This window comes from Myxocyprinus asiaticus, chromosome 23 (assembly GCF_019703515.2).
Source record: "Myxocyprinus asiaticus isolate MX2 ecotype Aquarium Trade chromosome 23, UBuf_Myxa_2, whole genome shotgun sequence".
NCBI lineage: Eukaryota > Metazoa > Chordata > Actinopteri > Cypriniformes > Catostomidae > Myxocyprinus > Myxocyprinus asiaticus.
Genome location: NC_059366.1, coordinates 30,889,355 through 30,901,773, shown reverse-complemented (window position 1 = coordinate 30,901,773; position 12,419 = coordinate 30,889,355). Strand labels below are relative to the sequence as shown.

The window sequence follows — 12,419 nt, the reverse complement described above, 5'->3', positions numbered from 1 at the left end:
AAAACCCACCAATTCACTATCTCAAAAAATTAGAATATGGTGATATGCCAATCAGCTAATCAACTCAAAACACCTGCAAAGGTTTCCTGAGCCTTCAAAATGGTCTCTCAGTTTGGTTCACTAGGCTACACAATCATGGGGAAGACTGCTGATCTGACAGTTGTCCAGAAGACAATCATTGACACCCTTCACAAGGAGGGTAAGCCACAAACATTCATTGCCAAAGAAGCTGGCTGTTCACAGAGTGCTGTATCCAAGCATGTTAACAGAAAGTTGAGTGGAAGGAAAAAGTGTGGAAGAAAAAGATGCACAACCAACCGAGAGAACCACAGCCTTATGAGAATTGTCAAGCAAAATCGATTCAAGAATTTGGGTGAACTTCACAAGGAATGGACTGAGGCTGGGGTCAAGGCATCAAGAGCCACCACACACAGACGTGTCAAGGAATTTGGCTACAGTTGTTGTATTCCTCTTGTTAAGCCACTCCTGAACCACAGACAATGTCAGAGGCGTCTTACCTGGGCTAAGGAGAAGAAGAACTGGACTGTTGCCCAGTGGTCCAAAGTCCTCTTTTCAGATGAGAGCAAGTTTTGTATTTCATTTGGAAACCAAAGTCCTAGAGTCTGGAGGAAGGGTGGAGAAGCTCATAGCCCATGTTGCTTGAAGTCCAGGGTTAAGTTTCCACTGTCAGTGATGATTTGGGGTGCAATGTCATCTGCTGGTGTTGGTCCATTGTATTTTTTGAAAACCAAAGTCACTGCACCCGTTTACCAAGACATTTTGGAGCACTTCATGCTTCCTTCTGCTGACCAGCTTTTTAAAGATGCTGATTTCATTTTCCAGCAGGATTTGGCACCTGCCCACACTGCCAAAAGCACCAAAAGTTGGTTAAATGACCATGGCGTTGGTGTGCTTGACTGGCCAGCAAACTCACCAGACCTGAACCCCATAGAGAATCTATGGGGTATTGTCAAGAGGAAAATGAGAAACAAGAGACCAAAAAATGCAGATGAGCTGAAGGCCACTGTCAAAGAAACCTGGGCTTCCATACCACCTCAGCAGTGCCACAAACTGATCACCTCCATGCCACGCCGAATTGAGGCAGTAATTAAAGCAAAAGGAGCCCCTACCAAGTATTGAGTACATATACAGTAAATGAACATACTTTCCAGAAGGCCAACAATTCACTAAAAATGTTTTTTTATTGGTCTTATGATGTATTCTAATTTTCTGAGATAGTGAATTGGTGGGTTTTTGTTAAATGTGAGCCAAAATCATCACAATTAAAAGAACCAAAGACTTAAACTACTTCAGTCTGTGTGCATTGAATTTATTTAATACACGAGTTTCACAATTTGAGTTGAATTACTGAAATAAATGAACTTTTCCACGACATTCTAATTTATTGAGATGCACCTGTACATACAGCTCTGGAAAAAAATTAAGAGGCCACTACACAATTATCAGTTTCTCTGGATTTACTATTTATAGGTATGTATTTAAGTAATATTAACATTTTTGTTTTATTCTATAAAGTACTGAAAACATTTCTCCCAAATTCCAAATAAAAATATTGTCATTGAGAGCACTCATTTAAAGAAAATGACAACTGCTCAAAATAACAAAAAAGATGCAGTGTATTCAGACCTCGAATAATGCAAAGAAAACAAGTTCATGTTCATTTTTAAACAACACAATACTAATGTTTTAACTTAAGAAGAGTTCAGAAATCAATATTTGGTGGAATAACTCTGGTTTTCAATCACAGCTTTCATGCGTCTTTGCATGCTTGTTACCAGTCTTTCACATTGCTGTTGAGTGACTTTATGCCACTCCTGGCGCAAAAATTCAAGCAGCTCAGCTTTTTTGAAGGCTTGTGAGCATCCATCTTCCTGAAGTACCCCCAGAACATCAACGATCCTCCAACAAATTTCACAGTAGGTGCGAGACACTGTGGCTTGAATGCCTCTCCAGGTCTCTGTCTAACCATTAGACGACCAGGTGGAGTATCGGTGATGATCTGGGGGTGCTTCAGCAAGGCTGGAATCGGGCAGATTCGTCTTTGTGAAGGACGCATGAATCAAGCCACGTACAAGGTTATCCTGAAAGAAAACTTGCTTCCTTCTGCTCTGACAATGTTCCCCAACTCTAAGGATTGTTTTTTCCAGCAGGACAATGCTCCACGCCACACAGCCAGGTCAAGCAATGTGTGGATGGAGGACCACCGGATCAAGACCCTGTCACGACCAGCTACATCTCCAGACCTGAACCCATTGAAACCCTCTGGAATGTGATCAAGAGAAAGATGGATGGCCACAAGCCATCAAACAAAGCCGAGCTGCTTGAATTTTTGCACCAGAAGTGGCATAAAGTCACTCAACAGCAATGTGAATGACTGGTAAAGAGCATGCCAAGATGCATGAAAGCTGTGATTGAACATCAGGGTTATTCCACCAAATATTGATTTTTGAACTCTTCCTAAGTTAAAACATTATCATTGTGTTGTTTAAAAATGAATATGAACTTGTTTTCTTTGCATTATTCGAGGTCTGAAATCACTGCATCTTTTTGTTATTTTGACCAGTTGTCCTTTTCTGCAAATAAATGCTCAAAATGACAATATTTTTATTTGGAATTTGGGAGAAATGTTGTCAGTACTTTATAGAATAAAACAAACATTTGAATTTTACTCAAACACATACCTATAAATAGTAAATCCAGAGCTGTACCCATTATGTCACCTCCTTTGCATATTTATCAGAACAGCTTAGTCACATTTAACATACTGTATAAACAATTTGAATCATTTAACTAGTTTAACTATGCTCTTTTTCTTCAATTATTTAAGTATTGTGTAATGCAGTCTCTTAATTTTATATTCAAAGATTCCACAATAGAAGACAACCTTAGGAGGATAAACTACATTTTATGATTCAAGAGGATTGAACAGATTTTGACTGAGTGTGAGTTCCTACCATGAAGTCTTTCTCTGACCATCTGACTTTTGCCACTCAACTGCACAACATTGTCAGTTAAAGCAGCTCGGTCCACCTGGAAATAAAGATCTCATGAACTTTTTCAGCTACATTATCTCAAATTTGTTTGATTTCCTATAAACAAGTCTTTGAGACATGAATGGTCGTCTTTGACTCACAGAGTCATGGAAGACATCCTCGACCAGCTGTTTGATGACCTTGTTGGGAGGAGGCAGGAGAGAAGTTTTGTGGTGTGATTCACACATCTCCAAGATGGAGTTGAGGTTTGCTCGTCGATGGGCCATGTCCTCACACATGCTCAGGAGAAGGCAATTCAGAGAATCACTTAACTGAATGGGCTGAATAAGCAAAAAAACAAATATAATAATAAGAAGAAGAAGAAGAAGAAGAATTTCCACTACATTGTCAATTGGAATGTAAGCAGTTTAATGTAGCAGGCTTATTCTTCACTAGCATAGTTCATACATTAATTGCTTTATGGGATGTCTGTGAGACTGACCTGGTTTTGAGGGAGGTGATAGTCAACTGACCAGTATAGAGTCATACCGAGAGAATACACAATTATCTGGAAGAAATGACACAAATCAGTAGGAATTAAAATAAGCTGATGAGAGTATTTATTGATGTTTGTGCTTTTCATTAGGTCTATAGACTGAATTAATAATCAATGATCAACAATAATCAAACACAAACAAAACATCTTTGTATTCACAAAAGCTGAACATCTCAGGAGAATGCTATGCATGTTGTGGAATTAATCAGTTAAATACTATAACTGTAACTTTTGTAAATTTGTATTATGTTCTGTTGTGTCTGTGTCTTTGAACTCTTATACTGATATGTAGTTTTGGTCTCTTGTTGTAGTTCTGTTCTTGGTTCCTTCCCTGATTTTATCCCAGCTGTGTCTTGTTATCTTGTTAGTCATGTTTGCCATTGTCAGTTGCCTAGTACTGTTTATGTGTGACGTTGTACTCTTAGTCTGTTCATTTCTTTAATCATAGTCAAGTCTAGTCTAGTCTAGTCGAGACTTTTGTTTATTTCTTAAGTCTGTTTTGGTCTTCACATTGGTTTGTAAATAAATACTGCACTTGGGTTCACATCATCAGTGTCGTCTTCGTCTCCTGCCTGTCCTGTCTGCCAACTACATTACAGAATACTAGACCAAAGGATGAACCCAGCAGTAGCACTGATGCGCCTCCGCCAGGGGAATTGTCCCCTTGAGGACTTTGTGGTGGACTTTTGTAGACTCTGTGACCGGGTGGATTTCTGAGAGGTTTCCCTTAAGGACTTTTTCATGCGAACATAGAGGAACCTCTGTATTCCACGCTGCCCAGAGGCAGGATTACATGGACTCTGGCTCAGTATATAGACTATGCTCTCATACTGAGCAGTTCGTCTTTCACTGTGCACTACATTGTTACTCCAATGCTGAAAAGCAGCGCATGCTCCGTTGCTAGTTCTAAAGTGACATTTTCGAACTAGCAACGAAGGCTTGAGCTGTATCAAAGCTAGATACACTTGATCAATAAAACAGTTTCTATATTATCTGAAATATCTGTGGGAAACACTCTCGCACCCCCCTCCCCCTCTCACACACACTCCCACACACGTGAACACACATTATACGTGCTACGTACACACTTACTCATGAGAGAAAAACAGAGCCATCATGTCAGCGCACTCCTGCATCTCAGTAGGGTTAAAAAAAGTTGTTAAGGTTTACAATGGAAATATGGCGATGCTGCCGCTGAGAAGTGCTTAAACTTACATCTTGGCGATTTTGATGCGATGTTACTTCTGCCGAGAGCTGCAACAAAAAAAGGTAATCCCAGAAGCGATCTCTCTCATTTTCTGAGTTTTTCTCTTTCAATCATTCAAAAACAAACTCACACATAAACTCTCACACACACGCACAAATGCACTAACTTTTTACTCCAGTAAGAGCTCCAGTAAAGCAGAGCAAGCCTCTGTATCCTCCATTGCTAGTTCTAAAGTGACTGATACAGCTCAAGCAACGAAGGCTTGAGCTGTATCAGAGCAAGATGCTGAATCCATGCCGGAAGAAAGTAGTTCCACTCACAAGAGTGTTTTAGGGATGAAAACCAGAAAATGTCTTGAGATAAAACCCTGAACATTGTCTTAAGGTGTGGTAACCGTGGTATAAGCGGAATAATTGACTCCAGCCCATTGAAGTGTTGAAAAATAATGTACAGCCGAGGTGGTAATGCGGTCAAGATACAATTCAATGGTCCGTCAACAATTATTCCTTACTTAATAAATGCTGTAAAAATATATATTGTTCATTGTCTGTTCATTATACCTAATGCATTAACTAATGTTAAAGAATGGAACCTTATTGTCAAGGGTTACCAAATAATTTTAGCTCGTAGTATGTTGACATGGTCATCACTATAAAATAAGAGTGAAATACACATTTATTTTATATGTTAAGTTAGTTAGCTAGTTAGTTAGCTATTTATGAATTTGCATTTATTAATTTAAAATAAAATAAAAATTGTCATGTGTCTTATGCATCCAACCCTATAATGTTACAAATGGAAATTCTTTCTCAATGTTCTTTACAGTTGTCATAGCAAATAACTTTCCAGAACAAACACAATTTGAGGTACCTCACTTTGCTAAAATACAGTGCACATTGTGTCAACCTGCATGTTAGGTGTCTAATACCCACATGATGTCACAAAAAGAAACTGACCTTCTCCATAGCTAGCTTGGTAGAGATGGCACGGCCTTGCAGCATTTCTGGGGCTGTGAAGGCACACACCTCATCTGTCATGGCACAGTTCTTGAATGCCAGCATTCCAGTCGCTGACAAGAGCAGTGATGCAGGAGTTATAATATTGCAGATATTGTGACCTAGAAAAACAGAGCCACCTTCATTAAATTTAGCATGGAGTGCACTCTTCACCGGTCGGACATAACAACTGCAATGGTCATTGTTTTACCTTTGTAGGAAAGATCCACAAGCGATTCAGCCGAGCCCAGCAATAGGGACCACACCTCGTCCTCTTCCAGCGGTCCTCTTCTAGCTTCCAGCACCTCGGCGAGGGTCACAAATGTGCTGCTCATCCTGCAGAGTCACGAGACAGATACCTGAGAAGGAGAGACACAAGATGGTCTAAAGGAGGCGGACTGTGGAGAGAGAGATGCTAGGAAATTCTATATTCAAAAAAGAGAATGGTGGTTGGTCATGCTCTGGTTCAGGAACTCTGATTTCATCACCAGTGTTTCGTGACAATAATGTAATGAATATTGTGAACATAAAACTGAGGCATCATTCTAGACTAATCAGTAGTGGTTCTACATTTATAGACATTTGGCAGATGCTTTTATTCAAAGTGACTTACAGTGCATTGAGGGTAGGCTATAAATGTATCACTAGATGTTGTCCAGGGGAATCAAACCCATGACTTTGTTGCTGCTAGCCTAGCACCATGCTCAACCAGTTGAGATTCAGGAAATGCTTTAGTGAATTCAATCAGCTACAAATATGAGTATTTTTTCAGTATTATCAGTGCATTATGGCATTCTCACAAGTTCAGTGTTCATTTGAAATTTGGAGTGCATCAGATTATGTTATATTTTAGACAGCTTGTCCCTGATATCAACAACCAATATATAATTTTCTTCAGTCTTTCAGCTTAGTCCGGTGTATTGAACTGTAACTACTCAACACAGAAGCCAGAGGGAGCCATTTCAGTTTGCTTTGATTAAATTCCTTCTCATTTGTCACATTATCAACAACAGAAGTGCATGTTCATAACAAAACTAGCTGATGATCGATGCACAAAAGACCATTCCCTGAAAAATAATGCTCTTTGGTATGATGTAGCTGTACTGACATTTAAATAGCTTGCAAGAGCAGCACCATAGTATTGGATTTTTTTTTTTTTTTTTTTACACGCAAGAAATATTGAGCATTTTGTATTTATAGGGATTTTTTTTTATAGTGTTTTAAAATCATTATTATCTATTGGGGGCATGTGATGCATGCATGGCATGAGATCAGACTTATTTACTTAATGTACATTTTAGTCTAATTCTGTATGATTCATTGGTGTACATCATTCCAAAGAAAAAACCTTTATCGTCATAGTGTTTTATCACAATGTAATAACTTGCTTCGCCTCTGAAGACTTTCCTTCTGGGCTGACATCATCAATCCTTGTTACTTTTTCAACCCCTCCCCTTCAGCCACCTGTCATACAGAAACCACTTTCCATGATCCAATCAATTCCAACTGGATAAAGTCAAGTCACATTGTTCATTTCTTTCTGATTGAATATCCTCTTTCACTCTAGAAATATGCACATTATGGAAGTAGATAGGTTGCAAAAGTTGTTTCATATTGACTTTAAAAAGACAGTTGAATATAATTACATTTGCTAAACCACTAGCAACCTCAGATATTATTTATATGACTTCAAACTGTATCAGCTACAGTATCAGACTGATGTACAGTCCTTGGTACTTGGCAGAAATAAAAATGTTAGCAAGTTTTTTTCCCAAACTGTGATTTTAGAGAAACTGTAACAACTGTAAATGCCTTGTTTCTTCAATAAATTCCAGCATCTAAAGGAAAGTTAGAGAACTCAAGCTCTGTCAGTGTCCTAAGGAAATATTACTGCTCTCTGCTTAAAGGACTTCTCGTGCTCCATAGTATAAACTTAAAAGTAGTTTAAGTATCTCAGTTTGAAGAGTTGCTGGGGGTCATAAGGATCTTATATCATGCTACCATTTGTTTCAAATAATTAGGTATTGCACACTATTTTCATGTTTACAGGATAAATCCAATCTAACGAAGTAAAATAACTTTTCAGAATCAGTTACATAAGTCACATTGTCAACTCATTATTAAATAATAATGTGCTTTTAGTGAATGTTTATAAAAACAAATGCAGTAGAACAAAATGAAAAATTATAGATTATAATGTAATCTGGCGTGAAAAGTGGGACATAATCAGATGTCCACAAGGAAATGTCAGGATTTGAACAATAGCTAAGGTACACCCAGTGACTGCTCAAGTAAATCTGCCAAGAGATGTCACCTACAGTACGACGTCATCGAGTCATACAGTACAAAGCACCGAGACTTAGAGTCACAGCTCTCTTTTTTCAATCACACTCTTATTCAATCAAAAGAGAGATTTCAACATTTTAAGGTAAAATGCTGCACTGTCAGATTGAATGCACATATGGCAAAAATATTTTCAAAACTACATATGCAAAAAAAAATAAAAATAAAATACAAAAAAAAAAAAAAAAAGAAGAAGAAGAAGAAGAAAATTAAGTTCAAATGGCTATATGACCCTTATTATAAATCATGCTGATGTTCCTAATTTACTGCTGCAGTATTCTTTCTCTAACTGTGCCACAGACAAATAGCAGTAGTATATGTCATCTACAAAGGTCTACTTGAAAATAGAGTTGGAGAGTTCAATATGACTAGTAGGAACTCAATTCTTAATGCCCTCAAAAATATATTAAATGCGAATAGTGGCGATGCATAAGACTGTGTGATAATGTTGGATGCATCAAAGAAGAGTCAAAAATAAACCATTCTAGTGGACTTCAGAGCCTTATGTTCAGTCTGTTGTTGTTTGGCTTGCTATATTAAACCAGATCAGGTGTGTGTGTGTGTGTGTGTCAATTTTTTACAGGAGATTACACAATCTAGTTAATTACACAACCTAGGTGTTAACAAACGGACTTAACACCATTGTACATAAAACACACTAAACACGTTAAATGCAAGAATCTAATATTAAAATATATTAAATTAGTTAATTATGGATACCTTAGTTTGTTCTCTGTCTCGGCATAGATCAGACAGAAGCACAAATGTTTGGGCTAGACCAAGAAATGTACAATTGCAATAATGAGCTTGTGCTGCAAAGAGGGCTAAGATGGAACCTGAGGATGTGTACACATAATGGATGCAGGAAGCCTAGAGTTTCTTTTTGTGGATTGACAAAAATGGCGTGCTTAATTTAGTCTCTGTCATTGCAAGCATACGAATGCTAAAAACTATGTAGAATATAGAACAGCTTAAATCAACAAAATTTCACAAAATATTAAATACTAATATGTTTTATCCATTGCTTGCAACATTATCCATCTGCAACATATTAAAGACTGACTACAATTATGACAAGGACTAACTTTTTATTATAACTTTTTTTATACAGTTATAACTCAGCAAGATACTAAAGTATTTTAAAAGTGATTAAAAAAAGTGATTTTTGCATTATGAAATTATAGCAGTTTTTGCAGCTTACATTTACATTCACATTAATTCATTAAGATTGTTATCCAAAGCGAATAAGAATAATAAAAGCAGATACCAAATGAGAATAATACAAGCAGAAGTAAAAGAAATTATTTTAAGTGCAATCAAGTGACACTACGAGTTAGTGAAGTAAGCTTACATTAACAAACAAATGTGTTTTGGGGTGCAGTGTCTCTAAGCTTTTCTTATATTAGTCCAGAGAAATGTATAACTTTCTAGATTAGTGTATCTTGGATGTTTAATAGTTTGATATAGTTTAGACATGCAATCTCCCATTAGACATGTAATCTCCCAAGTGGACTAAGAAAGAGAAAAAACCCTAAACCCTCTCTGCATTCCCACATTTATCAAATCAGAGGACATTCCAAAAAACAGTGCAGCCTTTGTTTCCAAATGTTTACTTGTATAAGTTGACATGGGCACCTTCAAGGACTGACCAAATATTCAAATTCAGAGATATAAGTAGAATAAAAGTGAATTTTCTTTCCATTCTATTCCTTTGACATTCTGTACTATTAACTGAAAAGTCCTAAGATATCCCTGGCTAAATACAAGGTAAGAGATATAGCCTACAGTACAGAGTAGAGAACACCAATCACAGCTCAGCACTGTAGCTTTATACAGTAATAGCATCAGGCAATATAGCTGACCAAGTAATGGAAGTAGCCTTAATTAATTACAAATAGACTATGTTGCATCTCCTAGATTCTATAACATACGAAAACATGTATTTAAAATCAAGTAAGATTAAAAAAAAAATTTTAAAAAAATGCACACTTTATAATTAATAAATGTGATCTAACTATCTAAGCGTATCAACTTACAAATATAAAGATTTCACTTTCTAGCATTCGATGTCTTAAAGTCTTGATCTCCCTCTGATGCCTTCAGCCCCAGTGCACACTTTAATCCTGTGAATCAGTCACTACATGTTTCGTTAACCTTCTGTTACCAAGCGCCGCAAGTGACTCAACGATTCACAGTCTCTGTTCCAGCATAGCACTGTATGATCATTTAAAAATGCATTTACTGATAAACTACATCCATGCCTACTCGCTATGGAGCAATTGATGTCTGTGGGCCTCGAAACTTTTAGCAAATTAAGGAACTATTCTTAGACAACAGCTAAGAGCTCAATTGGATTAAGGAGCGGTGACAGGAGAGGATAAGGAAGTCTTTGAAAAAAATTTCCCTCAAGTTGTGTAAAGGCATGGAGCATTGTTGTCCTGATTTATATATAGGCCTACTGTATATATATATATATATATATATATATATATATATATATATATATATATATATATATATAACAGGGCTAAAGGAACACCTTAAGGAAAATTTGCTTTTTTTTCTGGACACAAAATGTATCAAGATTCAAAAAATTTATATTTTTTATTGAATATTGATGGAGTAACGTAATTTGTAAGAAAAGAAATGAAAACAGAAAGCTGTTTTGAATAAAATAATAATAATAATAATAATAAAATAAATAAATAAATAAAAAGTGTTGAGTGGGCCCAGGGGGTATAGTATATAGTTAGCAGGGCAATTGACCTTATTCACGCTAGCGCCATCTTTTAATTTTTAATAGGAATGACAACTAGGCTGTGAGGGATAGATGCACAGTCACTTCAATGGACTGTGCTGCAGTTTAAAGTGTTTTTGGATCGTTCTGCAGACATAACACTGAAAATATATCTTTCTAAGAACAGTCAGTAGACAAAAAACTCCAGACAACATGAGTTGGGGAAAATGAGATGTGATCATGGAGCTTTTTACAGTTTTACACCGTGCGTGCCATTGAAGAGATGTTAAAGGTGCACTCAGTAACGTTTGTCTTTGTGTCAACGTGGACTTACACTGACACCTAGCGGCTTGGATGCAGCTTAATTTAAAATCACAAGTTTTCAGTTTCAGATGCATCGTAGAAATGTAGTATTCACAGCAGCCATGATTACTTTAATCAATGAGTGAAAGTTTCAAATAACAGGACAGTTACTGAGATTAAGCAAGTAGTATTTGGATGGTCATGTGGATCTAACATGACAGCCCCCATGCGTGGACCCTCTCCGTGAAGAATAAAACAGTTTTATAAGGTTACTGATATACCTGCAGTCTTCATTTTAATTTGAGTGGCCATGATTTACTACATATATTGCAAACTTACAATTAATGTCTTTAGGAGACAACTTTTGTAATGAGAAAAAAATTACTGAGTGCACCTTTAAGTCTATCCCTCACAGCCTCATTGACATTCCCATTAAAAATCAAAGATGGCACTACCGTGAATATGGTCTATAGTTATAGGGCGCAATTTGTCAACTTATGCAAATACTTAGCGAGAAACAAATTAAGATAATGCTTATTTAGAATAACCACTTCAGAAAATGGTGTATCATTTCTTTTTCATTTCAATCACATTTGACATTTTATTACATCTCAAGTATTCTATAAACAAATTAATCTCCATTTTGAATAGATGTGAGCCCACTTTGAACATTCTTCATAACAAATCTATTCACCCCACTTCGCCCCACTTGGGGCTTTTTTTTAAAATTTATTTATTTACTTTTTTTTTTACCCCAAATCATATCCTTTCACTTTTTGGACAGTTATTGAAAAACTTTTGATTTAATCACCTTTCAAAAAATGTAAAATGTATTTTGTCTGAAAATAATAATAATAATAATAATAATAATAATAATAATAATGAAGAATAATGATAATTTCCAGGATATTCAGTAGCTACATAAATTTACAATATTTTAAAAATGATTAAATATTAGATAAAATTGCCTCAAAATCAACCTTTAGACACCACACGCAAAGATCTCATGGAACAGGAACATTTTGCAGTGTATAGTGGCAAACAGGAGTTAATGAAAGTCCTGTGGTAGTTTAGTTGCTATTTAGATTTTGGGAGAAATTAAAATCAAAGGAGCTTTTTACCCCAAGGAGCCATTAGCCCCGTTGTACCCTAACCCTATATATATATATATATATATAATTATTATTTGGATATAGCCTACTGAATTTATAGATATGTGCTGTAGCATTGCAATTAGGCCTTTGCTGCTACTACAGTTACTCTTTTTTACTACTGTAAAACCCAT

The 12,419-nt window shown here is 36.4% G+C and overlaps 1 protein-coding gene across 1 annotated transcript in view; it reads right to left on the bottom strand.

The window, feature by feature from the left end:
• LOC127413787 (tyrosine-protein phosphatase non-receptor type 13-like) overlaps positions 1–7,181 on the bottom strand; it is a 44,099-nt gene extending 36,918 nt beyond the window's left edge. The window contains exons 1-6 of the mRNA XM_051651210.1: positions 7,136–7,181; positions 5,955–6,110; positions 5,713–5,868; positions 3,496–3,561; positions 3,155–3,334; positions 2,976–3,051 (exon numbers count right to left, since the gene is read on the bottom strand). Coding sequence (XP_051507170.1) covers positions 2,976–3,051; positions 3,155–3,334; positions 3,496–3,561; positions 5,713–5,868; positions 5,955–6,086 — 610 coding nt within the window. The 5' untranslated portion in view covers positions 6,087–6,110; positions 7,136–7,181. The remainder of the gene's footprint in view (positions 1–2,975; positions 3,052–3,154; positions 3,335–3,495; positions 3,562–5,712; positions 5,869–5,954; positions 6,111–7,135) is intronic.
• Between the last annotated feature and the right edge of the window lie 5,238 nt (positions 7,182–12,419).